At 32.9% G+C, this 26,288-nt stretch overlaps 1 protein-coding gene across 12 annotated transcripts in view; it reads left to right on the forward strand.

Moving 5' to 3' along the window:
- PRKACB (protein kinase cAMP-activated catalytic subunit beta) overlaps positions 1 to 26,288 on the forward strand; it is a 109,246-nt gene that overhangs the window by 55,678 nt on the left and 27,280 nt on the right. For 3 of the 12 annotated variants that reach the window (XM_019647754.1, XM_019647751.1, XM_019647748.1), the window contains exons 2-3: positions 21,043 to 21,104; positions 23,252 to 23,380. In XM_019647754.1, coding sequence (XP_019503299.1) covers positions 21,043 to 21,104; positions 23,252 to 23,380 — 191 coding nt within the window. Of the gene's footprint in view, positions 1 to 6,258; positions 6,498 to 6,783; positions 7,103 to 15,022; positions 15,047 to 16,681; positions 16,706 to 17,219; positions 17,302 to 21,042; positions 21,105 to 23,251; positions 23,381 to 26,288 lie in introns of those variants that run through there. The other 9 variants (XM_019647759.1, XM_019647761.1, XM_019647752.1 and 6 more) reach the window with 9 other exon arrangements.

A 26,288-nucleotide genomic window follows, 5' to 3' on the forward strand; every position in this document is an offset into this window, starting at 1 on the left:
CTAACCCAAGGTAGTGAAGATTTTTATTCTGTGCTTTCATCTACAAATCCTTTCTTTGAGTTAAATTTTGTGTATAGGGTGTGAGGTATGGCGTGAAGTTCTTTTTTCCAATTTTTGGATAGCCAATTTTTACTGCACCATTTGTTGAAAAGACTCTTTTCTCCATTGAATTGTCTTGGCACCTTCGTCAAAAATCAATTGACCACAAATGCAAGGGTTCATGTCTAAATTCTTAGTTTTGTCCCAATGACCTATATATGTGTATCTTTATGCCATGTCACACTGTCTTGGTTACTGTAACTTTAAAATAAATTTTAAAATCAAGTAGTGTAAGTCCTCCAACTTTGTTCCTTACCAAAATTGTTTTGGCTATTCTAGGTTCTTTGCATTTCCATATACATTTTAGCACCAGCTTGTTAGTTTCTGAAGAAAAGCCTGCTAGTATTTTAACAGAGATTGGATTGAATCTGTAGATTAATTTGTGGAGAATTCCCATCTTAACAATATTGACTCTTACAATTCATGAACATGAAATATCTCTCCATTATTTAAATATTCTTTAATTTCTGTGCAGTGTTTTCTATTTTTTAGTGAACAAGTCTTCTTAAATTGATTTCTAAGTATTTTATTTCTGTTACCAATATCGTGAATGAAGTTGTTTCTTAATTTTATTTTTTGGATTGTTTGTTCCTAGTGTATTAGTATGTTTTTGACTTTTGTATATTGATCTTATATCCTATGATGGTACTAAACTTATTAGTTCTAGTAGTTTCTTTGTAGAGTCCATAGAATTTTCTATGTATAGACTCATATTGTCTGCAAATAAAGACAGTTTTATTTATCAGTCTTTATGCTTTTAGTATCTTTTTTTTAAAAGATATTTATTGGGGAATTGGGGGAGGGAAACAGATAAGTTGCTGTCCTTTTGTTCTTTAGTCTAATTGTGGAGGATGTTGCTTCACTGGCCCATGTTGGTATTATCATTGAACTCTTCCCAGGTGAGGCAGTCGCTTGCCAGCCATTGGACAGCCACTCATGGCGGCTCATGAAGGCTCATGAAAGCTCACACCCACTGCTGGCCAGCTCCACTGCAGCCTACGCTGTCGCCGGTGACTCACGGCAGCCCAGCTCCAGGTCAAGCTGTTGTTCACCAGTTAGCTGGAGAGGGTGCAGTGTCACTGGCCCTCATGTGGGATCTGAACCGGGGCCCTGCTGCTCAGAGCTGGTGTCCCAAGCTAACTCCTAACCAACGCACCACTCTGCCAGCCCTAGTATCTTTTTTCTAACCTCATTGCATTGATTAAAACCTCCGATACAATGCTTAGGAGTGGAGAGTGCAGACCTCCTTGCCTTATACCAGTCTTAGGGGAAAAGCATCCCATCTTTCACCATACTATATGATGTAAGNCCACTGCTGGCCAGCTCCACTGCAGCCTACGCTGTCGCCGGTGACTCATGGCAGCCCAGCTCCAGGTCAAGCTGTTGTTCACCAGTTAGCTGGAGAGGGTGCAGTGTCACTGGACTGGCCCTCATGTGGGATCTGAACCGGGGCCCTGCTGCTCAGAACTGGTGTCCCAAGCTAACTCCTAACCAACGCGCCACTCTGCCAGCCCTAGTATCTTTTTTCTAACCTCATTGCATTGATTAAAACCTCCAATACAATGCTTAGGAGTGGAGAGTGCAGACCTCCTTGCCTTATACCAGTCTTAGGGGAAAAGCATCCCATCTTTCACCATACTATATGATGTAAGCTATAGAGTCCTCCCACTACCCCCCCCCCGACACACACACACACACACACACACACACACAATGTCCTTCATCAGCTTGAGGAAGTTCCCTTCTAGTCCTAGTTTGTTAGAGGTTTTACCACAGGTATTGGATTTTGTGGAATGCTTCTACATGTATTGAGATGATTATGTAGTTTTGTTTTTTATTCTAATATGGTATATTCCATTAATGGATTGTCAGTGTTGAACCAACTTTGCCATCCCAGGATGAATTCTCCATGGGCATCATGTATAAATAATTCTTTTTATATACTGCTGTATTAGGTTGGCTAATGTTTTGATTAAGACTTCAGCATTGTGATGTATTGGTCTGTAATTTTCTTTTGATCTTTGTCTAGCACTGTCTAACTTTGGTACCAGGCCTCATGGACTAAGATGGGAAGTGTAACATCCTCTTCTGTATTCTGAAAATGTTTGTGCAGGATTGGCATTATATCTCTAAATGTTTTATATAATTCTCCAGGGTAGCCATAGGCACCTGAGCTTTTCTTTGTGGGAAAAAGTGTCATTACTAATTCATTATTTTACTTGCTTATAGGTCTTTTCAGATTTTCTATTTCTTCTTGAGTTAGTTTTGGTAATTTGTTTCCTATGAATTTGTCCATTTCATCTAAGTTATTTTATATAGTTGGCATAAAGTTATTGATAGTATTCCCTTATAACCCTTTTAATTCCTCAGGTGTCAGTGGTGATGTTGTCTTATTATTCCTAAATTTGGTAATTAGTATCTTCTCACAAATGTTGATTTCTTGTAGGTATTTTCCATTCAGTTCAAAATATTTTCTTATTTCCCTTGGGATTTCTTTGTGACTTAAATCCAAATACAGTAAAACCTTGGATTGCGAATAACGTGGTTTGCGAGTGTTCCACAAGACAAGCAAACATTTCTAATACATTTTAACTTGATAAACAAGCGATGTCCTGCAATACGAGTAGTTTGTTTCTGGAACAAATTATGCTTACAAACCAAGTACATTTTAATGTGGTAAACGAGTGGTGTCTTGTAATACAAGTAGTTTATTTCCGGAACGAATTATGCTCACAAACCAAGGTATTACTGTTTATGGGGATTTCCAAAATGTCTCTCTGTTGTTGATTCTTAATTTAATTCTGCTGTGACCAGAGGACATATCTTGAGGGATCTTTTAATTATTTCAAGTTAATTCAGATTTGTTATATTGCTTACAATATATTTAATAGGGAGAATGTCTATGTGTGCTTAAAAAGAATGTCTGTTCTGCTGATATTAGATTCTGTGTTTTACAAATGTCCACTTTTGATGGTATTATTCAAGTTTTCTGTATCCTTGCTGATTTTCTATCTAGTTTTTTCATGAATTACTGAGAGAGGAATATTGAAATCTCCATCTATAATTGTTAAATTATCTAGTTCTTTAAATTCTGTCATTTTTGTTTTAGTATTTTGGGGACTCTTTTGTTCAATGCATTCTAATTGTTAAATTTTCCAGAAGTATTGGCCCTTTTATCATTATGACATGTCCTTTATTTTTTTTGTCTAGTAATATTTCTTGTATTAAAATCTATTTTATCTGAGATTGATATAGGTACTCCAGCTCTCTTGTAGTTACTATTTGCATGGTATGTCTTTTTCTTTCTTTTTAATTTCCACCTATTTATGTCTTTAAATCTAAAGTGTGGCTGTATACACAGCATATAGTTATACCTTGCTTTTTTATCTAGTCTGATAATTTCTGCCTTTTGATTTATATTTATCTCATTCACATTTAATGTAATTATTGATTTGGCTGGATTTACATCTTCCATTGTGCTGTTTGTTTTCTCTATATCTTACAGATTTTTTTGTTTTCTCTCCTCTCTTCCTTTTTTGTTAAACGAATATTTATAGGGTGCCACTTTAATTCCTTTTTGATTTTTTAAACTAAATATTTAAAAGATATTTTCTTAATAGTTGATTTAGGTGTTATAACATGCATTTTATCTCCTCACAATCTACTTCAGGATAGTCCTGACTTAATTCTAATAAAATATAGCTACTTTGATCCAATATAGCTCAAATTCTTCTCCAGTTTTGTGTAATTATTTTCACAAATATTACATGTATTTGTTTATAAACCCAGAAATGAAGTATTTTAATTATTGCTTCTTATAATTTTAAGTCCTTTAAAGAAATTAGGAGAAGAAAACATAAAAATATGCACTTATATAGCCTTTTACTTATGTATTTACAATTTTCAGTATTCTTCATTTCCTCCTGGCAATTTGAATACTGTCTAGTGTCATTTTTTTTTTTAAGCCAAAAGGACTTCCTGAAGTATTTCTCCTTGCAACAAATGCCCTCAGTTGTTGTTTATTTGGGAATTGTGTATTTCACCTTAGTTTTTGGAGGATAGTATTCCCAGGTGGAGAATGGTTGTAAACTATTTTTTTTTCTGTTTTCTTTTAGCACTTTGAATATATCATTCCACTGCCTTCTAGCCTCTCTTATTTCTGTTAAGATTAATTGTATTGCTTTTCCCCTTTACATGATTAGTTGTTTTTCTTTTGCTGTTTTCAAGATTTTCTCTTTGTCTTTGGTTTTTAACAACTTGACTATGATGTGTTTAGGTGTGGATCTCTTTGTGTTTACTTTACTTGGAATTACTTAAACTTCTTGGATCTGTAGGTTAATATTTTCTATCAAACTATGGCAGTTTCAACCATCATTTCTTTAAATATTTTTCCTTTGCCGTTTGTCTCTATCCACTCCTATGAGTCCCATTACAAACTCGTATGTGTTGATAACCTTGATATCCTACAGATTTCTGAAGCTCTGTTCATTTTTCTTCTATCTTTTCTTCTCTGTATTCTTCATGATCATCATCACAGCTGGATGATTTCTGTTGATCTGTCTTCAGGTTCACTGATTCAGTCTTTTGTCCTCAAATCTGCTGTTAGGTCTATGTGGTAGGTTTTGACGTTTTGGTTGTTGTATTTTTCCAAGTCTGTAATTTTTATGTTTTAAATGGTTTCTCTTTTTATATTGAAATCACCTTTGTTATGTCGTTGCCATCATGTTTTCTTTTAATTCTTTAAACACAATTTCTTTTTTATCTTTTGATATATGTGTAATACTTCTTTTGAAGTCTTTTAACTACTAAATTCTATATCTGGGCCCATACAGAGACAATTTCTATTGTCTGCCTTTTTTTCCCCATTATGGATTACATAATGTTTTTATCAAACAATGGACTTTTAATAATAATATTTTTGTAGCAGTGCTGGATACTGATTATTTTTTTCCTCCCTGAGGGTTGTTTTTATTTATGTTATATTGTTTTATTAACTTTCTTGCCCTTAATCTATGGACTGTATCCCCCCACGGTGTCTGGCTGCTGATTTCTCTGCTTGGGTTTACCCTGTGTCTGCATAATTTTATTGTTAGTCAGTGATTAATCGAAAGTCGTATTTACACACTTCGAGCCAGTCTGTATTGTTGGAGTGGTTTGTGGATTGTGGGTTGGGGAACACATTCAATATTCGGACAGTTTTCAAGTCTGTACCAGCTTAACTTTCTGTTGGGCCCTCTTGGGTCTCCCCTATCAGACAGCTTCCTAGTCAGCCAGGGATATGTGGGGAGTTTATCGAGGCCCCCTCTGCCTCCCGAATTTCCATTTTCTGTGTGCAATTTCTTGCTATACCACCAGCCTGCTGTGTACCTTTACCAAGGCCACACTTCAGACTAGCAAAGCTGGACATTTCCCTGTTCATTTCCTACTGTTTGCTGTTCTTTTTTATTGGCATCATCACTTGTTGGGGGTTTTTTGGCCTCCTCTTTAAATCAAGTAAGCCCTCTCTGGCATCAGAGCTGTTGGTTGTCATGGCCGGCCCCGCCCTGGCAGAAGCACCATACTGACTGAGCGGTGGGAACAGGAGCGGCACCAGGCAATAACACCGCAGGCTCTCCTGTCCTTACACACAAGTCAGCAGGTTTTCATGAATAAAAGCTTCTCATTTGTCATTTGGGATTGCTAAATTCCCAGAGCCATGAAGCTGTTTTTGACAATTCTGTTCAGCTCGTAGTTGTTTCTTGGGGAGGTTTGCTGATTTCCTTATTCCCCTGTCACTGGAAGTCCTGTCTCATCTAGCAACTTTTAAAATGGCAAATCCACTTGCTGAAGTTCCACTTAACAAGGCACCATTCTATATAGAACATTTGTGCCGTTTTGGTACAAATTTTGAGTCTCTGGGAGTCAAAATATTCTGTTCACCATGCCATCCCGTCTGCCCACCTTGCTATACAATCTGTCATCTTAATCTTGTTGGATATAAGGAATTTTACACTTCAACAATGATTACCAGAAACTTTTTTGTGTGTATGTCCCTCTTTTGAAAACCACCTAAGTGGCACCTGACAGTTTGTAATGCTGAATTTAATGGAAGTTTATAATTAAGTTATTTTATGATCTTTAAAATAAAGTTATAGAAAGAATTATATTTTGTCTCTTCCTTAATACATAATGTTTAAATGGTTAACATTTGTGCTGCAGTATAGCTTTCTGGCTCATGAAAAATGAAAGCTATCAGCGATCTGGGCAATAAGATTCATCGCCAATAGTCACTAGCAACGGCACACAGCATTTTAATATCAGTGAGGTCCACAGCTAGCAGTAAGAGCCGGTGTAATTGAGAGACGTTTAGGTGCAATCATTCTGCTGTTTGTTCCTTGCCAGGTTCAACATGGGACTGTGTGAGTATTGGAAGAAAACAGCAATTTTTTTATATCTTTGAAAGATGTAAGAATGGTAGATCAGTGCTTAAATTTAAGAAACATGGTGATTTTAAAAATCATGTGGCTCTGAAATAAAAAAATAAATAAAAAGGTATTTTATTTGCCTTGGTTAATTAAAGCTTTAGAAAAGCTACTCCTTGGTTACAAGTGAGCCGATAATTCTGGTCTAATGTTGCCGTGGTAACAACTCATGCTGATATAATTGAGAACATCTTATACACCCTGGTTCGAACATTTTCTCCCTGCCATTTTGAGTTGTTCTAGTGGTATATGAAAGAGGCAAAGCTAACTAGAGGGAAAAAAATTAAATCTAGTTATACACATCTTTGGCATTAATTTGATGTTTACTAGTGATATCTCAGGCTGGGCAGTTATGCTTTGCTTCTAAGGGCTTTTCTTTTTAAAACAAAAGCAAGCTCTTTTCGTTTTTTTGTGTGCTGCATGTTCCAGTGTATGTGTTTACACCATCGGCTTCTACCCCTAGAGATTAGCATAACTCCCTTTGCTGTTGGATTGTTGTTTTGAGCAATATGTTTTGGAAAGGTTGGTTTTCATCATGAGTGGTAAGTATACTCTCTGAGACTCTGAAGCTATATTTATGTTTTTAAAAATATTTCACTATAAGAGGAAAAAATATTTTTTAAAGGAGCAGTTGGAAAGCCAGAACTACAGTGAATTGTATTTTCTGTGGATGCTTTGAATTTAGGCATTAATTTGCTTTTAAAATCCATTAAGAACTGTGAACAATTAATACTACTGTTAATAATCAGTTCCTAAATTTCTTTAGGTTTGATTTATTACATTTATTAGATACTGTTGTTATTGTGTTATAAATTAGTAGTGAAAGACCCACCAGGATGAGAGGAATGTTTTTGTATCTAATCCTGAAGATGATTAAACTTTCTTCTTATTAGCTTCGTCATTCTAATGTTAATTTTTGTTAGCTTATTTGTTATTATATAAATATGCTAATCTTGAATAAGATGTTGCCAAAATTTTATTGACTTATTGGTTGCTTTTATGTACAACTCATTCAGAAATAGGGATTTAATGATGAAATAAATATGCACATTTTGGTTATGGAGGCTTTAACATTTTTCAGAAATATTTTTGGGGAAATAATTTGTTAGAATAACTACTTTTGTGATAATTAGTTTTCTTTTTGTTTTTATAACATGATTTATTTTTTTTAATTCTAAAAATGTTTTTTTGAAAAAATATACTATAGTATATACTGCAGTCTATCATAGGGTGAAAGCCAAACCTGCAGTTAAAAATAGACATCCTGTTGTTAAAGTGAGAAATATTTGCTTAGAGCACAATTCATTAATATCTTTTTGCTTAACTTAAAAGGAGGATTTGTATAAGTTAACCTTTGAATCAAATTTTTAAAAGAAGTATTATATGGTTTTTCTTGTAACATAATAGTCTATAATTCACACTTAAAATATTGGGACTTGGAATTCAAAACCTGGGAGAGTTTAATTTTGGCTGTATAATGATAGAATTCAAAATAGACGCACCTTTTCATCTATAACTGAAGCTCACCTCGTTATTGTCAGTAAACATTTTTTATCCTACCACAGTATAACATAAACCTCTTCCACACTGTTAAATACTTGCTTAGAGAATGATGTTAGACATTAAAATAAAAACTTTACGTGCAAGATATGAAGAATTGTTATTATTATTATCCTGTTATTTTCCTATTATCAAATAGATAGTTCCAATCCAGTGTTTTAAATTTGGGCTGATATTACCAAATCAATGGTAACATTCCTTAGAATTTCTTATGTATATCAAAACTGAATATACCTGGTAATCGTACTTAAAATATTAGATTGCTCTGAATGCAGCCAATGTGTGTTTTCTCTCTGAAAGTTCAGTATATAACAGAATCTTTAGGTAACCACTGTGGTGTTCTAGAGGTATTACAATTGGATGTGTTCATTTTACTTGAAGAAAATTGTTACTGATGTTCTGTTGCTTTATTTTTCTTTCAAGAAAGCTATGGATTAGTCAGATAATATTTTATATACTTAATCATTTTGGCATGCCCCTGTAGCCTTTTCTACCATAGGAATCATAGTAGTCACAACTAGACACTCTGACATTTTCAGGATTGTTCAATTTCTACTCTTGTTATAAATGGTTAAATGCCTTAGCCATTTTAAATGTGGAAAATTACAAGTGAAATGTGTTTTATTTGTAAAAATAAGCAAATGCTAGACCTTTGTATCTTAGTCTATAGCTCTACTTGTGGTATTTATCTAAATGTGACACTCTTCTAGTTAAAAAGCTATTCCTTTTCTTCTTCCTGCCTATTACATATTAGCTTTCTCTAGGAACCTATCTTTGGTCCTCTTTTAATACTACATTCTCTCTGAATGATCTCATCCATGCCCATATCTTTAGTTGTTACCTGAACATTTAGTTCAAAAGAGAACTCTCTTTCCATCCCGAATCTACTCCTTTTTCATTGATTCAGATTTCTGTTAATGATCCCACTGGCCATGCAGGAACTTAAAACAGAAACTTTGTAGTCATTCCTAATTTGTTTCTTAACCCTCAAACATGCACGCAAGTCATTATTTTCTATTGATTCTACATCAGCAATGTCGCAGAAATCACTCAATTTTCTCCAGTCTCACTGACACTAGGAATGCTTTTAGATCAGATATTCTGTATCTTCTTAATTATATTGCAGTAACTGCCTCACGTGTCTCTCAGCTTTTAGTTTTCCAGACCACTTTCCATGCTGCCATTTTTAAAAAGCAGATATACCTATTTCTTAACCCAACATGAAAACTTTAAGTCACTGCTATGGTCTCTCAGATAAAGGTCAACCCCTTAGTAGGGCATGTAAGATCAATGACTTACCTTTCTGGCTTTATTTACATCTCACATAAAATTCTGATCTATCCATACTAGATTACATATTTTTTCTTGCTACATTTCTATATTTATATCTTACCATAACAATTCTGAAAAACACCTGTACTTTTAGTGCCTTCATCATTGACTCTGTAGAGCTAGGGGATTCCCCTCTACTCTCAAAGCAGGCTTATAAACTATAACAATTATTTGTATCATATTGAAATTATATATTAGCATGGCAGTTTCCATCTCCAACCTTTAAACTCCTTAAGTCACGGAATGCTGTGGCCATCTCTGTGTTTCCAATAGTTATCCCAGTGCCCTAAACAGTAATGAAGTCATAAATTTTTGTAGAATGAATGAATGAACAGAAATTATCCATTTTTTACTTACTTGAACACTTTTCTTACATTAGCAATGAAAAATATTGTCATGTTTTTTCATTTTTATTTTTTATATGCTTATCGGAACATAACTAGCATCATTTTATCAGCATCCCAGGTGAGGACTCTGATTTGTCCACCTGTAGTTGAAAGCAAATCTCCAAAGAAGAAAGCGTTAACCTTTATGAAGTACAGGACATTTACGGATTTGAGCACAAGCACTTAAATTCTCCGTCCTAGATCTTGATTGAAGATAAAAGAACAAACAAACAAAAGAAACCTGGGAAAACAATGTATCAGTTCTGCAATTAAGGAAGGGTACTTGCCCAGAAATGTACAGCATCAGATTGAGGATCAGACACCCAAGTTTAACTAACTGAACCTTTTACTTTGAGTAGCTTGCCTTCATGGGCAAGAAATAAATAGTAGTTTCACCCTCACTAACTTGGAGGGCTGAGGCCTATAAAAAGACTGTTGGGAAAATGAGTGGCATAGCCAATATGCTGATTACTTTCATTTAAAACAGTTATAGTGGAACAACCAAAAATTTGATAGTGTATTCGAAGTAGAAACAGTGGCTTTTCTTCTTCCAGATATGAGGGCTCGTCCCTGATATGGCGGATACCACCACTAGCAAGGAACAGTATAGTCCTGGCTTCATTCCCATTTCTGAAAGTCACTGGATTATTTAACTGATAATGTAAATGTGTATCAACTAAATATCTGAGAATTTGATTCCAACACACCTAAATAAGAGGTGAGAGGATCCACCTTATTTGGGGGCCATTGTAAAGTTCTGAAAGGCTTCTCAAGGTTCCTGAATGAGTAAGCAAGGAAAGCAACAACACGGAGCCTATAAAGGAGATTGTATATAATTAAAGGATTAAATTGCAGCCTCCAGGAGGAAAAGAGTGAACTGATGTTTAGAAAATATTTGTGGGGGAGGGTTTAAAAATAAGAAATTATATATAGCATCTTTGTTGAATTCTTACAATTTTCAAGTGTACATGGAATTCAGGATATAAGACATGAAACATAAGATAAAATGAGACTAGAATGAAAAAAAGACAGCTGGTTAAGTGTCAGAAATAGAAAAGAAGCAATAAAGGTATAATAGAAGGTTTTAAGAAAATAAATCTGGAATTTGCAGAATATAAAGCTGCATTAAAAGCAGTAAAGATCAAAATAATCACTGCAGGAAAGTAATGATGTGAAGAACTAGCTTGATAAAAACTTACCAGAATGTAGGGAAAATGGACAGGATCGAAATTATGAGGTAAAACTATGTTAGATTCAAGTAGACTACTCTACAAATTGAATGAATAGCATCCCCAAAGAACAGATAATGACTAACAAAACAGAAGCAATAATAAAAAATATATATGAACCAAAAATGCCTTAGTTGAAGAAAAATTTGAATCTGTAGTTTGAAAGAGCTCATTATGTTTTGACAAAGATTAACAAAAGACATCATCAGCTAAATATATCCTGATGGAAGTTTTGAACTCAAGGGTTAAAAAAATGAATTTCACGAACATTCAGGCCTTTTTGCATCTTACAACTTAACATGTAGTTTGTCTTATACAGAAAAAAAAATCCAAAACTTGGAGACTAGATAACTTGAAAATCCTTCTAGAGCAAAAATTAATGAAGATCCAACAGCACCTAGAAATGCTGAATAAAATATAGCAAGGATGCCTTTAAATGAATACCTGAACTTACAAAAATATGCTAGAAACCCCCAGTGTGCAAAAGTGATATGGTAAATGAAAACTACAGCTGTAACAGGGAGAATACTTTGACTACCCTGAGGTAACCAAAGGACTTTGGTTTTAAATGGCTTCACAGAGACAGAAGACAATTTCTTTGATCTATGCAATGTGGGATTTTTTAGACTCCTATATAAAGCCAAGATCTTCAAAATATCATAACCTCAGTGAGAGAATAGATTAGAAATTAAAACCTCTTCACTGACAAAGGGAGAGAATAAGGAAGTTTCTATCTCTTGGCTTGGGTTCCAGGGGACAGCAGAGCGATATGCATGCATGTGTGTGTGGGATGCCTCTCCTGGGAGTTTGTAATCAATTGCTTCTTCTCCAGTAGAGTTCAGGTTTTAATCTGTATTAATTGTGTGGTCTAAGAATCATGAATAAGATGAAATGCATTATTGTAACAGTCCCAGACTAGTAACATCCACTGGATGCCAGGCAGAAGCTAACACAAACCATATCCTCTAGTCCAGCTCTGCAGGTTGCTCAATAAAGCCCCACTGAACTTTGAGGTCACAATCCAAAATCAACACACACACACACACACACACACACACACACACACACACACACACATCTATAAATAATATTCAACAGTTACAACAGGATTAGACCCTTACAAAAATGTCAGTGTAGAGTTGTCACATACAGACTACCATTTAAAATAGTCATAAAATATGAGGAAAAATTGTATGCACCTCTAACAGAGCCTCAAAATATATAACACAAGATTGACCCATTTAGAAGGAAAAATTATGTAAGATTTATATATATATATATATATATATATAAAATATCATTCCATAATTAAAGAATACACAGAAATACAGAATACTTACAAAATTGATAATACTGAACATATTCAAAATATTTTGAAAAATTAATATAGCTATGGTGTCTGACCACAAAACAATTAATTTAATCAACAATAAAAGACTAAACACATAAATTTATATCTGGGGATTTAAAAATTCAGATGACTCACAGGACAAAAATTAATATAAATTTAAAACTCAATATATAACAAAACTTGTGGGGTGTACCTTAAGTGGATTTAGAGACAAATTTTTTAAAGCTTATATTAGGAAAGGAGAAAGACATTGATGATGTAAATATTCAAGTAAACTTACAAAGCACAACCTCAAAAGAAAAAAGTCATGAGCAAAAGCCAGTGAAAAAGAAAATAAAGACACATCAGAGCCAAAGGTTAGTTCATGAAAAGACTTAAAATAACTGATTAGAGCTATACCTATTTAAGATTTAATCAGTTAAAATCCTTAAACTTAACGAAATTAGGATGGACCATTTTACAATCAAATTCTAGGAAATATTCAAAGAACAAACATTTCAATCTTGTACAAAATCTCCCAAAGAATTAAAAAAGAGGAAGTATTCTTAAATTTATTTGAGCCTGGTATAGCTTTACAAATAAAGTATGGGAAAAGAAAATTAGAAACATTTTCTCTCAAGTTAGGAATAGGAAAAGGATGCTCATTGTCTGTTTCTGTATTGCACTATTAGCTACAATCTGCACAGTAAGACAAGAAAAAGATGGGAGGAAACAAAATTGTCATTATTTTGTTGATATGTGGTTTTTGATGATATGTGGTTGTCTACATAGAAAATTCAAGAGACTCTGCCAGTGTTGTTTTAGAATTAATAGCAGAAACTGGCAAGATTGTCAGATATAATAAGATCAATATACAAACATCAATTATGTGCTATACATCAGCAGCAAACACAAACAGTAATCTTTTAAAAATCTCCCTTGTACATTAGCAACCAAAGTTTTAAAGTACCTGATAGATAAATCTAATAAAAGGGTAGTAAGACCTTTAAGGGAAAACTATAGAATTCATCTGAGAGATATTTACATAATCTTTTAACAAGAAGATATGATTTAATATCTATTAGGTTAGCAAAATTTAAAAAGTTACAGTAACATTTTTTTTGAGGATATGGAGCATCAAAGATATGGTGGCAATATAAATTGGCATAACCATTAATTGACCCACTTATTACTATCTAATTAAGTTGGAAATATGCATACTCTATCATCTAGGGATCCACTCCTCGCTCTATACTGTCTGTCAGCAAGACAGAATATTTGAATTTAGAACCAAATGGAAAATCTTTAGCATGATTATGGTACATGTAATATTACTCTGAGAAAAAGCCTCAGTGAACAATTAAGGAAGTGAAATGCATTTCAAAGATTGCCTGGATCATTAGTTTTATGACTATAAATTTAGTTTAAATTTTATTACAAAATCCTATAAGGAACTTCTCCAATCAAACATGGCTTGAACAGCGTAGAAAACCCACAGCCTCCCTAGACAGAGAGCAAGTTGGGAGAGATAGCATGTAATGTGATTAGTTGTGAATAAATAGTACACTACGTGTGTTCATGATGTACCCATCTGTCCATACAAGTACTAGTCAAGTTAATTTGATCATTTTTATAATTTGATCATTTAAATATATGTTCACCAAAAGTTGTTATAGTTATTTACAGTTCAGTGAAGGTCAATTATAGTGTTCACTTGTAAACTATTAAACTATATAAACTATAAAGAATTAACTAATAGGGGCTGGCCGAGTGGCTCAGTTGGTTAAGAGCTCGCTCAAGAGTTTGAGCTCTGAGCAACAGCAGTTCGATTCCCAGCCCGAGCTGAGCAGCTGCTGAGCTGCCAACAGGTGGCAGGATAGCTCAGCTTAAAAAACAAACAAAACAAAAACACTCAATAAAAGAATTAACTAATAGGGGCCGGCCAAGTGGCTCAGTTGGTTAAGAGCTCACTCAAGAGTGCGAGCTCTGAGCAACAGGGTCGCTGGTTCGATTCCTGACCCAAGCTGAGCTGCCAACAGGTGGCAGGATGGCTCAGCTAAAAAAAAAGAAATAAAAAAGAATTAACTAATAAAAAAGCATAGGAGAAGAAAGAAGAGTAAAACAAACATCACAATTGGAAATGTAGCTTTTATTGTCTGTGAAATTTCCAAACACTCATTTGTATGTGACTTTGTGCACAACTAATTGATATCTTAAAAAACAAAAGTAGACATGGTCCCATCCACTGAACTACACAAACACAATTGTAATAATTAAAGTTGGTTTTTGTAGCCACTATTATTTTTAAGGTTAAATGAATTTGCTTTGAATGCACATGTTTGAATATGGTGAAGCAAATAAACTGTCCCTTCAGCAAAGTGAACACAATTGCTCTTCACATTAAAGGGATAGAATATGATGTTTCATTCACACATTTCTAGAATAGGGTTTTGTTGGTTTAAAAAAAAATGTGTTGTGATCCTTATATAAAACACATGTATTTGTATGCTCAAGCATTTTTTATTCTATTTCTATGTGTAAATATACTAATGAACATATATGGATGGATAACTTGTGGGTCTGTTATGTGTTATTTATCTGTTTAATTTATTCTTTTTGATCAAGCATGCAATTCATCAGAAGCTTCTGGTAGGAAACCACTTTTTACAGAATAACTCTGTTACTTTGATTGCTATAAATTGGGTTTTATGAGGTATTTTGTGGTAGCTAGAATGTTTTGTATTTAGTTTATTGAAAATATTTGTAGTATAGCATGTGTGTGGGGGGTATTCTTAGAAATAACAAATATAGAGCTCTGAAGGGGAGGTGTTTAAAGTAGGGGTGGCAGAAGACAACTGTTACACTCTACAAGATACACACTCTCCAGAGGCTTTGGAAGGCATTGCACTGTTCTGTTACTTGTTTATAGAACTTGGTCATTTCATAGGTACCTTTTCTCAGTTTCCACCCTGTTTTGTGCTTTCTGATACACACTAAATAATTCTTAAATAATGTTTTTATGAAGGTAAAGGATGAAAATAATTTAATCACAAAATGTCTAGGGGGCCCATGAATAATAATCTGTTCAGTAAAAAAATATATATTATTACAATAAAAAGATACTATAAAGAAACATACAATAGTAATTGCTTTAGTGCCCAATACTTGCTCTTTCACTACATAGATAGCCATTAAGATTTAAAATATTCAGGCCTCTACCCCCCACTGTAATCCCTCCTGGCTTAATCTGGCTGCCCTCTTCCTTAGCAAGTGATTTTACCCCCAATTTCCCGGAAGAGAGTCTAGCAGTTGTGGGTAACTCAGTGTATTCCCATTCCTTCCCACACACTGACATGGTAACAATTACCTTTGTGGTTGGGCACCTTTTTGCCTATACACGTCACCTCCCACTGCTGCTGTACATTTATAGGCTGCGCTGCAGCTGTTACAGGTCAGTTGTCACTTCCTGGATATGCCATGCTACTTCCTCCATGCCTTTTATATAAGATCATCCCAGCCTAGCATGCCTTCTTCTTCAACTCTTATCAGCCAAAGGAACTCTATCCTTCAAGATTTAGCACAAATGCTGTATCCTCTATTATGCCTCACCTTACTACCCAAGAATTGCCTCTTTCAAGCTTGCATAACACATTATAATTTCCTTAGCTGTAGTCTTTGTCACATTCCAGTATTATGGTTCACCTATCTCCCCATTAGCTTCTCATCTTTTTATTAGTGGAGATGTGTTCATTGTTTGTAGTGTTCCCAGAGTCTAGCTCTGTTTCTGGCACCACTGAACAGTGCTCAATCAATGTTGAAAAGATTAGTACACCGGCACCAAATAAAATGCCTGAACGACACTAATGTCTTTCAGAAGAGAGTTAACAAAGCCTTATAATTCCGAATGTCTTTTCCTACAGTAGGGTTTAGATTAAATAAAAGCCTGGAGACGGTATTGCAATAGTTATAGGATGTTTGTTTCAGTATATGCTACTTCGTATTATTAGCAGTATTACAATGAGGAGTTAAAGTTTTTGTTGTTTTAAGGAGAATTAGAATGATATTGATTTTGGGACTAAACAGTAATTATTAATTTTATTTCTTTACCACTTAATTTTAAAATGTCCTATCTGGATATGTTCAGTCAAATAATTGAGTTTCTACATTATTGTTCTATATCTGTATTATAATATTCTGGGAAAATGTGTATAGATGATTTCATGCTACTCTGTTGTTTATATGAGTGTCATTTAATCATTGTTTAATTTATTTTTTGGATACAAGCTTGCTCCTCTTCAGAAGTATCTGGTAGGCAACTACTTTTTAATTAAAAAAAAAAATGTTACCTTCAAACTTTTTATTTGGTTGTTTGCAAGTTGTTTGCACCTCATAGTTATATTTTTATAAAGTATATTGACTTAATAAAACATTTTAGTTGAGGGGAATAGTTTGTTTAGTTTTATGTTGAGTTTTATCTATAGAAATGATTTATATTGCAGTTTCTTGGGTGATATTTTAGAAATAACAAATATAGCTCTAAGAAGCAGTGTGAGAAAAAAAAAGAAGCAGTGGGAGTTGTACAGGTTGGCGGAAGACAGATTAATACACACCACTTACATTAGATAACCTAATGAATGGTTAATGAATGGCTTTTGAAAGAAAATATACTGTTGTAAATTTTGAATAAAACAGCTAATATTTTAATTGGGTATTTATCCTAGAAAGTTTATATTCTACTTTGTTCTATTTTTTTGTTTGTTTCTCTTCTATTTTTCTGACATCCATTTTAAAGGTTAAGTAATGTCTTGTTTTTATTGTAAAGAGATGTAGAAGATGGCGATGACATTTACCTCATTACAAAGAGACTGGAGAACCCAACATCTGGAGTAGCTGTAATCTGTATAGTAATAATTTCTAAATTCTTACAAAATATGAATGATAACCTGTTTTTAAAAAACATTGGATAATGGCATACTATAACTAACAACACGCTGCTTTTACAATAAATAATAATGTACTTTATCTAACATAGAATCCAAAAATGCATAATAAATAAATTTACTAAATATAATTAATGAAGCATTCTTATTCATTGTAGAATTATCTGAATAACGTAAAATAAGGATGTGCCATACTTGAATTTCTAATAACTTTTCCTAATTTTTAAAATGAACTATGTAATCTAATTTTTAAATTATGTTCTATATATAAATATGATATATTCAAACATATTTTGAGGGTGATAAGAATTGGTTTTTTTATGTACTTCTGGAAATGCGTAAAAATTGTCACTTTGTATATTCTTTCTTCATCTTGTGATTGTGGGTAAACCTTCCTATAAAACCAACCCTGAGTGAACATATAGATTACTTTGGTAGGCTCATTTATTTAGAATGCAATGCGATAGGCTCTTTAAATAATGCAATCTGAAAAATAAATTTATTTGGAAAATAAATATAATTGAAATGTATACACCTGAAAAGAAATTGAATTAATATTTGGTGTGTCCTCATTTTTGTAGTACCTGGTTTGCCCCTTTATTGATCACTACAGAACAAAATATATTTGCAGAAAAATCTTTCTTTGAGATATGTTTTCCTAAGGAGAGGTACTAATCAGTTAGGTGCTTTGTAGATCGGTACCCATGATCATGTAGCTACAAGTGTTAAGAGCCAACCTTCTAGCTCACATGTGCCAAGGTCCAAAATCTGTGGCTATTTCAGGATATCGCAGTCATTTAAATAGTTAAATATAGATATGGTGTAAATATTAGAACACAAGAAGAAAACAAAAATATTGACAACTTTAAGCATATGCTTTATAGGGAACTTTGGATTATATGTGCTGCAGTGTTTGGCTGTCTCACCACCTTACTTTATTAATTAGCTGCTAACACCTTATGTCAGAGGATATAAATTTGAAACAACCAGAGAAAAGCATTTAGAAAGTTAAATTCACCACTGTATAAAAATAATAAAATTCAAAACAAATACATGTGGTTCTGGATTGCCTATTGTTTTAGAGTTATTCATAATTCAGCGTATTGTGAAATATGTTATTTTTGTTGTCTATATAAGATGTATATTTTGGTTAACTAATATTTTTACAAAGAGTTAACTATGTTCATCTTTGCATCTAAATAATGCACATATGAACTAGAGATTTTATGTCTGTATATATATATATATGTATATATATGTATATATATATATATATTCATATATGACAAAAAGTGCTTCAGGAACAGGTTTCTTCATGGAACTTTTTAATCACATTATAGTTAATGCTTGTTCTTTACTCCAAAAAGGAATCGATTAATTGAAATAATTCATCAAATTTAAGATCTTTGATTCATACCTATTTCTGATAATTTTATGTAAGACATTTATGAGGAGTGTTGTTTACTTTCTAGTGCTACTTGACAGTCAACCCAAAATACTGATGAGAATAGAGACTATTTCAAAGAATTTCCTGAATATCCTGCTAGTGAATAAAATTAAGTAGCACCTGAAGTTTTTCCCCTAGCTCGTTCACCAAGTAGGTAAAAGAAATTTTCTATCAATTTACTACCTTTGGCAGATACTGCCAGCCCTTCCTTTGACCAGTTATGTTTTCTTAAACTCCAGATCCACTTAGCAGAAAGTGGCAGAAGCTGACACAGGATGTTAGGGATTTTTTAAAAATTCTTTCTCTGATTCTGTTCCTTGTCTACAAATTATCTCTACTCAGGCAGGCATCTGGAGAGTTTATACTGCAACTTAATGTGTGAGTTCAATAAATAGAAGATAAAATAGATTTTTCAGAAGAAATCAGAGGTATACTTTGGGAATCACAAGTTGTCTCTTAAAAAACACAGTTGCATTTAGCAATAAATTATATTTTTAATTTTTTTAACTATCATTTCCAAGTCAGTGCCATGTGGAGATATGTCTGCTCCATGCAAAAAAAAAAAAAAGTCTTGCTTATAAAACAACTTTTCTTCGATTGTAGCTAGTCTGTTAGCTTTTAGAAGTAGGACGACTTAAACCATCCTAAACTCAAAGGAAATGTAAGAGTTTTCTATGCCCAAATCTCCCTCTGGGAGAAATTAGACCATGTATGCATAATTAGGTGTAATTATTTGATTCATTGTTTTGGTGGCTGAGATTTTCATACAATGGGAAAATTCTAAGTTTAAAAAGTATTTTTCTCAAACTTTCTAAAATAGGTATTTTAACTGCAAAATACAAATGACAGTTTAAAGTAGTAAAATAATGTCTTCAGAAATGCACACTCTTATGTTACTTAAAAACTAATGTCTGCTCTTGGTGCTTGTCATCACTATTTTGAAATCTCAAAAAATTTAGAATGCCAACAGCCTTTTTGGTTCGTAGAAGTGTTTTGCCAAACTACTTAGTGGGGTAAAAGGCGAAATAAGGTGTGTTTTAAAATGCCTCACTTTAATACCACTACATTATTAAATGACCTCATTAAAGAATTTCTCAGTCCCTCACTTCCACTTTTGTCTTTTTATTATCATCATCATCACCACCATCATTATCATTTGTATTTCGGGAATAAACACCAGTGTACCCACCGCTCCATGTTCATCTAGCCTTTTACTATTTGAACATTATTTAAATCCTATTTTCTGCTATTTTCTTCTTTATTTATAGATTCAGATATCAGAGAAATATTGAGAACTTTCTGAACAAAAAGACTAAAATAATTATCTCTCTTATAGTCTGGTTTTGCTCTCATCCTTAACTATAGGAACAGAAATATACATATTGTTAATTTTATCTCTTTGGAATTTTTGTCTATTTGTTTTTAATCACCAAAGTTGTTTGTAAACAGAAATCATTGATAATATCTTTGAGGAAAGACAATGAAAAAAGAAGAATCATTTTAAATGATTCATTATTTACAAATCTAAAACTTCAAACCACAGGTCTATAAAATAACATGGCTATTATTGATCACTACATAAACATCAGGTTTTGAATTGTTTTACTTCACTGTACATTTGAAATTAGTGATTCAGACATTTGGTTTTGCTCCAAATTTAGAATGAGATTTTTAAGCTCAGTGGGTTTTTTTTCTGTTGTTTTCAGATCTTTGTGGGTATTTTTTATGTTTTAGTCTGTGGTTTGTTTGTGTTTTTCTTTTCTCTCTTAACCTTTTAGTAGAGAAAACACAAATCTAATAACATAAATCCTTATACCTGAAAATAGCCCTTCATCAAAACCAATAATTTTTTAAACTCCACAAAAAGTTCACATTCTCCAGCTGTTTTCAGTTCTTAGGTTTAAAGGCTCTGTTGTGCCTTTAAACTATCACTGCTGATTTATTTACCATCAGTATTTTGCCCTAGACTAATTTTTAACTTTTTTATATTACTTTCACATGTTTTCAAAAACAGTATTTTTATTATTAGATTTGAAATTATTACAGTGATCTTCATATAGAAAGATATTAGAAATTTTTAGAAATTTGAGAAAATGTTTGCTTCCTGTTTAGAGAAACTAAATAGCTCTCTAGTGTATCATGGTTGTGAATACACGTTTTATGACAACCATAGTTGACATAAGTTCATTTTTAAAGCAAGTGTATTTATATATAATACAAATTTCTTACAAGACAATTTTTTTTTTATGTATTTTTAGTGAAAGAGTTTCTAGCCAAAGCCAAAGAAGACTTTTTAAAAAAATGGGAAAATCCTGCCCAGGTAAGGAATATTTAATTTTTTCTATAATTTAAAAATCCTGTTTTAAGTAAAATCACGATTCTTGCCTAAATATTACTACTTTCAGAAACTTTAATTTTCAAGTGACATTAATGTAAGCTTAACATGGGAATTTTTGTCATAATATTATGTTTTGATTTATTAATTATTTTCTGTATGCCAAAATTGGAGAAGGAACTAATTTTTAATATGTACCTGATTATAAATTTTGATACTAACTCCAAGTTGCTACAGACTCTTCATACTTTCTAATATTAGAGTAATTTCTATTTATGCCTTTGCTAGCATATTTATTATTTTTATTAATTATGAAAATAGGGATCCTGTTGGCCAGTTTCAAATTCTTAATCACAAATACTTGCTTGGCCGTTGATAACATACCAAACCTAGGGATCCTTTCATTTTGATGGGATAAGTTGTATATAATTTAAGTGCTTTAGATCTTAATTGAGATATAAACTCTATATAAAAAGAGCCATCTATACTTACCAAAAAAATCTCCTTTTGAAGTTATAAATAATTAACAAACTTTAACAGATCAAATGTTGAAAACCTTTCTCTTAGTACAAATATTATGCCTCAACTATTTTTTCATTAGAAAATATTTAATTTAGAGTAAATGTTATGTTTTATGAAAATACCATCATTACCAAGATTTAGAGCATGACCTATAATTTAAAATCACTCTACTGATTACAAAAAGTTAGATATTATCTAATATAAAAATCATTAATGGAGGTCAGGATGATGGCATATTTGTATGAAAAGCAATGACTAGCAAATATTCTTTTGTCTATTAATGAAGTTTGTTTCCATTATTTAGTTGGGAACTTTATTGAACATTTTAATACATCTATGTTGATATAACCAAAAATTAAATATTAATTCATAAAGTTAAATAATTAATTCAATCAGATTAGAAGGATTTTTTCTTTCTTTATTGACATAGACTCTCATGACAATTTAAAGTTATTGGACATTTGAAATTAAATTATGGTGAAAACAAGTTTTATAAATAGAAACTTATTGAGTTGGTCCCTCTGTCTGTAACAATTCAACATGAAGATAAGCTGTGTCTCAAAAGGCAAACAGTTTAATTTGCCACAGAGATGAAATCAACTACAGCGGACATCTGATAGCCCTCCAGATTCCTCACTTATGCAAGAATCATTGTATCATTCTGCATCACATTTTCCTCAAGCTGAACACTGCACAGACTGGCCCTTGGAAATATTTTTTTCTAAGATTTTCATTGAGATTTTTGTAATGAAAACCTATTAAAGAAATGGGTCAGCAATTACTACTTATTGCTATTTAGCACATAATTTGTTCCTAGTAATTTTCATTTTGTTGTGGCAGCAGCAAATTCAATAGATTGATGCTTCCAATTCTTTGCTTCTATGCTATAGTCAGAGCCAAACAAAGATGTTTGCTCATAACAAAGCATCTATTCAAGGAGAAAAAGAGACTGATTATTGTTCTAGGACTCTGACTCTTGGTTATCTTTGTGGGAATGAGGAACTCTTCTTTTTCCTTATTACTGTTTTAGGTAATGCTGGGTTATTATAACATCAGAAAGAAAAAGCCATTAGGATCTCTCGCACTGTTATTACCTAGCTCTATAGCTCATATAAAGAGAGAAATGAAGTTACACAGTGCTTTCTTCAGAGGTGACTCGAGTGGAAGGACTCTGATCCTTCAGCTTATGTATTCATTACAGTTATTTCCAAGTGCACTGAGACTGTATGGCTTTTGTGATTGTTTGTGTCAGTCTACTTCTGGTCAGTTTGTAGTTGTTGAAATATGAAACCAATTTATTAGAAGTCCAATGCTAGGAACTCATATTTGAATATGACCTTTACTATTTCAGCAGAGGCTCTTATTTCCGCCCCTCCCATTGCTATTATGCTTTGTTTGGCAATACAATTATCTTCTCAAATATTAAATCCTTTCTTATTCAAAGGGAACAACAGAACCAATAACTTGGAATCTCATTAGTCTTCGTATTGTTTTTAAATGGATAGTTACAAATATCTATTCTGATTATCATTAAATCTATTACAGTTAGCATAGTCTTCTTATAAGAATTTCTAATTTTAAAGTTTATTTTATTTTTTATGTACCTGTAGAACAATGCAGGCCTGGAGGATTTTGAAAGGAAAAAAACCCTTGGAACAGGTTCATTTGGAAGAGTCATGTTGGTGAAACATAAAGCCACAGAACAGTATTATGCCATGAAGATCTTAGATAAGCAGAAGGTTAGTGTTTTTGCTGTTATTTACTTCAAGGGGAAACTTCACTTTTATCAGCTAGATTATTAAACAGGTACAATATAATGATTTAACCCATTGACACCTTCAATAATGTTATTGTTGCATTTAATTTGCATTCTTATCAATATATGATCCATTGTTATGCTTTTAGCATATAGAAGTACATTATTTCTATAATTATTTATACATAATAGGTATGTGTATGTTTACTAACAAAATGTTGAATTCAACATGTAAAGAACAGGTATCTCTACTACATCCTGCCTTATGGAAAAATGCAGGAATAAATTACTTGATCCTTAGATTGAAGTAACAGAAACTTAGTGATTTTATTTTATGACTTATTTTAATTGAGTAGAAGCCCTCTTGTTTAACATGATGGATTTAAAGTTTGAAAACCTACATAGTATAAAAAATATCAAATCATTATGTTATACACTTACTACTAATGTTCTATGTCAATTATATCAAAAAAATTAAAAATAATTTTTAAGTATCACATAGTGGTATATCTAAAGAATCAGGATATATCAATTATTCATGTTTTAAATATTAAGCTTCTTTTTTCTTAGTAATCACTTATAATTAAAGAAAAATGGCAAATCTTGATATATTATAGATATTGTGTTCCCAGGAATGACATTTTGGCTTACTGGGATATATTAGATAAGAAAATGTAGAGGAAACAGGGTTACAGATAGTGGGTAGACTAATGCTGTCTAATATAACATGAGCCACATATGTAAATTAAAATTTTCTAGTAGCCTCATTTTGAAAAAGTAAAAGAAAACAGTTGAAAATATTAATAGATTCTATTTAGCCCAGTGTATCCAAAATATTATTATTGCAATATGTAATTAATATAAAAATTACTGAGATATTTTACATTTTATTTTTCACACCAAGTCTGTGAATATTACCCTTACAGTGTATCTCCATTTCGGTTCACCACATTTCCAGTGTTAAATAACCACATGTGGCTAGTGGCTACCATTTTGGACAGCACAGCGTTAGACTAGTCTGAGGCTCCAGCCCAACCTCTGCTTTAAAACAAAAAACAAAACAGTTTTTATGCTTTAAGATATTTAGTGAAGAATTTTTTAATTCCTTTTTTTGGTAAGACAGTGACTTGTTAAGTAACTTACTGTGAAAGCTACCTGGGGGATAAATCATGGTGAAAGAGTCTTTCCTAGAATAATGGCTGCCATTTTTAGTCATTTCTCTATGGCAGTGTTCTGGCTTCATTCATGTTTAGGACAAAGACTTTATATTCTGATTTTTTTCAAGTTTACGTTAATTTGCTAAAGCTAGGTAATAAAATAACACTCCATAATAACCTTCTTTTATGTTAATAAAGTCACAAATCTTTCATAAACTCTTTTTGGCATCTCCGATCTTAGGGTGTATGGGTCTAGGGGAAGACAATCAGTACAGAAATTAGAGAAATCACATTTCTTTGTTCCATATTAGGTGTCAAGCATGGCTAGGCACTTTATATTGACTGTATCAGTGAATCTTCATGACAACTTTGTATGATATTAACCTCCCTTTTAAGCCAATAACCTCTCTAAGTAAATTTTTCAATATCAAACAGCTAGTAAGATGAATTAAGAATTTGACCTAGGTTTGCCTGATTTCTGCATCTATGCTCCTTGTGAATTTTTCCTTTCAAATGTATTTGTTATCCCTAAGATCCTTTCTACCACCAACTGATTGGTCCCTCACTAACATTAACTGGGCTTTCACAGTAACATCTTAATTGATTTTCACAACCCCAGAGTTTTCACCTTCTACTAATTCACTTTCCTCGTGACCAACAAAGTCTTCTTACCATATCATATCATCTCACTCACTCACTCAAAAAGCTTCCTGATCTGTATTATTAAATGAAGCCAGAACTCTGCAGCCTGGTTCAAACCCTTCATAATTTTCTTCCAAACTCCACTGTAGTCTTATTCACACTATTCCCCTACATGTCCTCTAAACTCTACTTCTCTGTTTGAAACCTGACCCACAGAACTATATAGTGCTATGCTGGGAGGCACAGGAGTGTATGTGATGATATATGGTCTGTCTTCCTTATTAATAACTCTTCAAGTGAAGTGTTTGACTACAAAAGAGCTGCTAAGTAATCATTTATAAGTGCTTTTAATATATTTCAACCAACAGAAATATTAATAAGTAAATATAAATTTTATATGAATTTTGAAAATAGAACATGGACTAAACCCCCCAGGGGTACTTGTTAATTTTTCTGTACCATTTAGCAATACTTCATTACCAAAATTTGAGAACCACTGTTCTAAGCTATAGCCGACTGGAACTAGCACTCAAACTTACCTTTGTATATTTTTTCCCTTCAGGCAATGGTTCTGGATATTAGCCCTGACTGCACTGTCTCCCCCATCTTTTTCTAACCTTTGTTATCTGCCCATCTTTAAGACCCAGCTGAGCTCTCACCTTTTAAAATAGATTATAATAATAATTGACCTGTTTAACCTTTACTTTGTGCCAGGCACTCTGTAATCACTTGACATGCGTTAGGCCACACAGTCACTTTTAAAGTAGGTGTTATTATTGTTATCAGCATTTTATAGATGAAGAACCTAGGACTCAGAAAGATTATGTACTAGATAGGCCTAATGTAAACATTTTCTCCCCTGAATGCTTATGACATCATAACCCTCACTTGGCAATTGTTCATATATTGCTGTTCACATATTCACGCATCATCCTTCCAAATAGATTTTATGCAGCATGCAGGCAAATACATACTATTCAGTGAAAGAAGCCAATCTGAAAAGGCTGCATAGTGTACAATTCCAATATGACATTCTGGAAAAGGAGAAACCTATGGAGGTAGTGGAAAGATCAATGATTGCCTGGGTTTAGT

The sequence above is a fragment of the Hipposideros armiger genome, unplaced genomic scaffold (assembly GCF_001890085.2).
Source record: "Hipposideros armiger isolate ML-2016 unplaced genomic scaffold, ASM189008v1 scaffold_115, whole genome shotgun sequence".
NCBI lineage: Eukaryota > Metazoa > Chordata > Mammalia > Chiroptera > Hipposideridae > Hipposideros > Hipposideros armiger.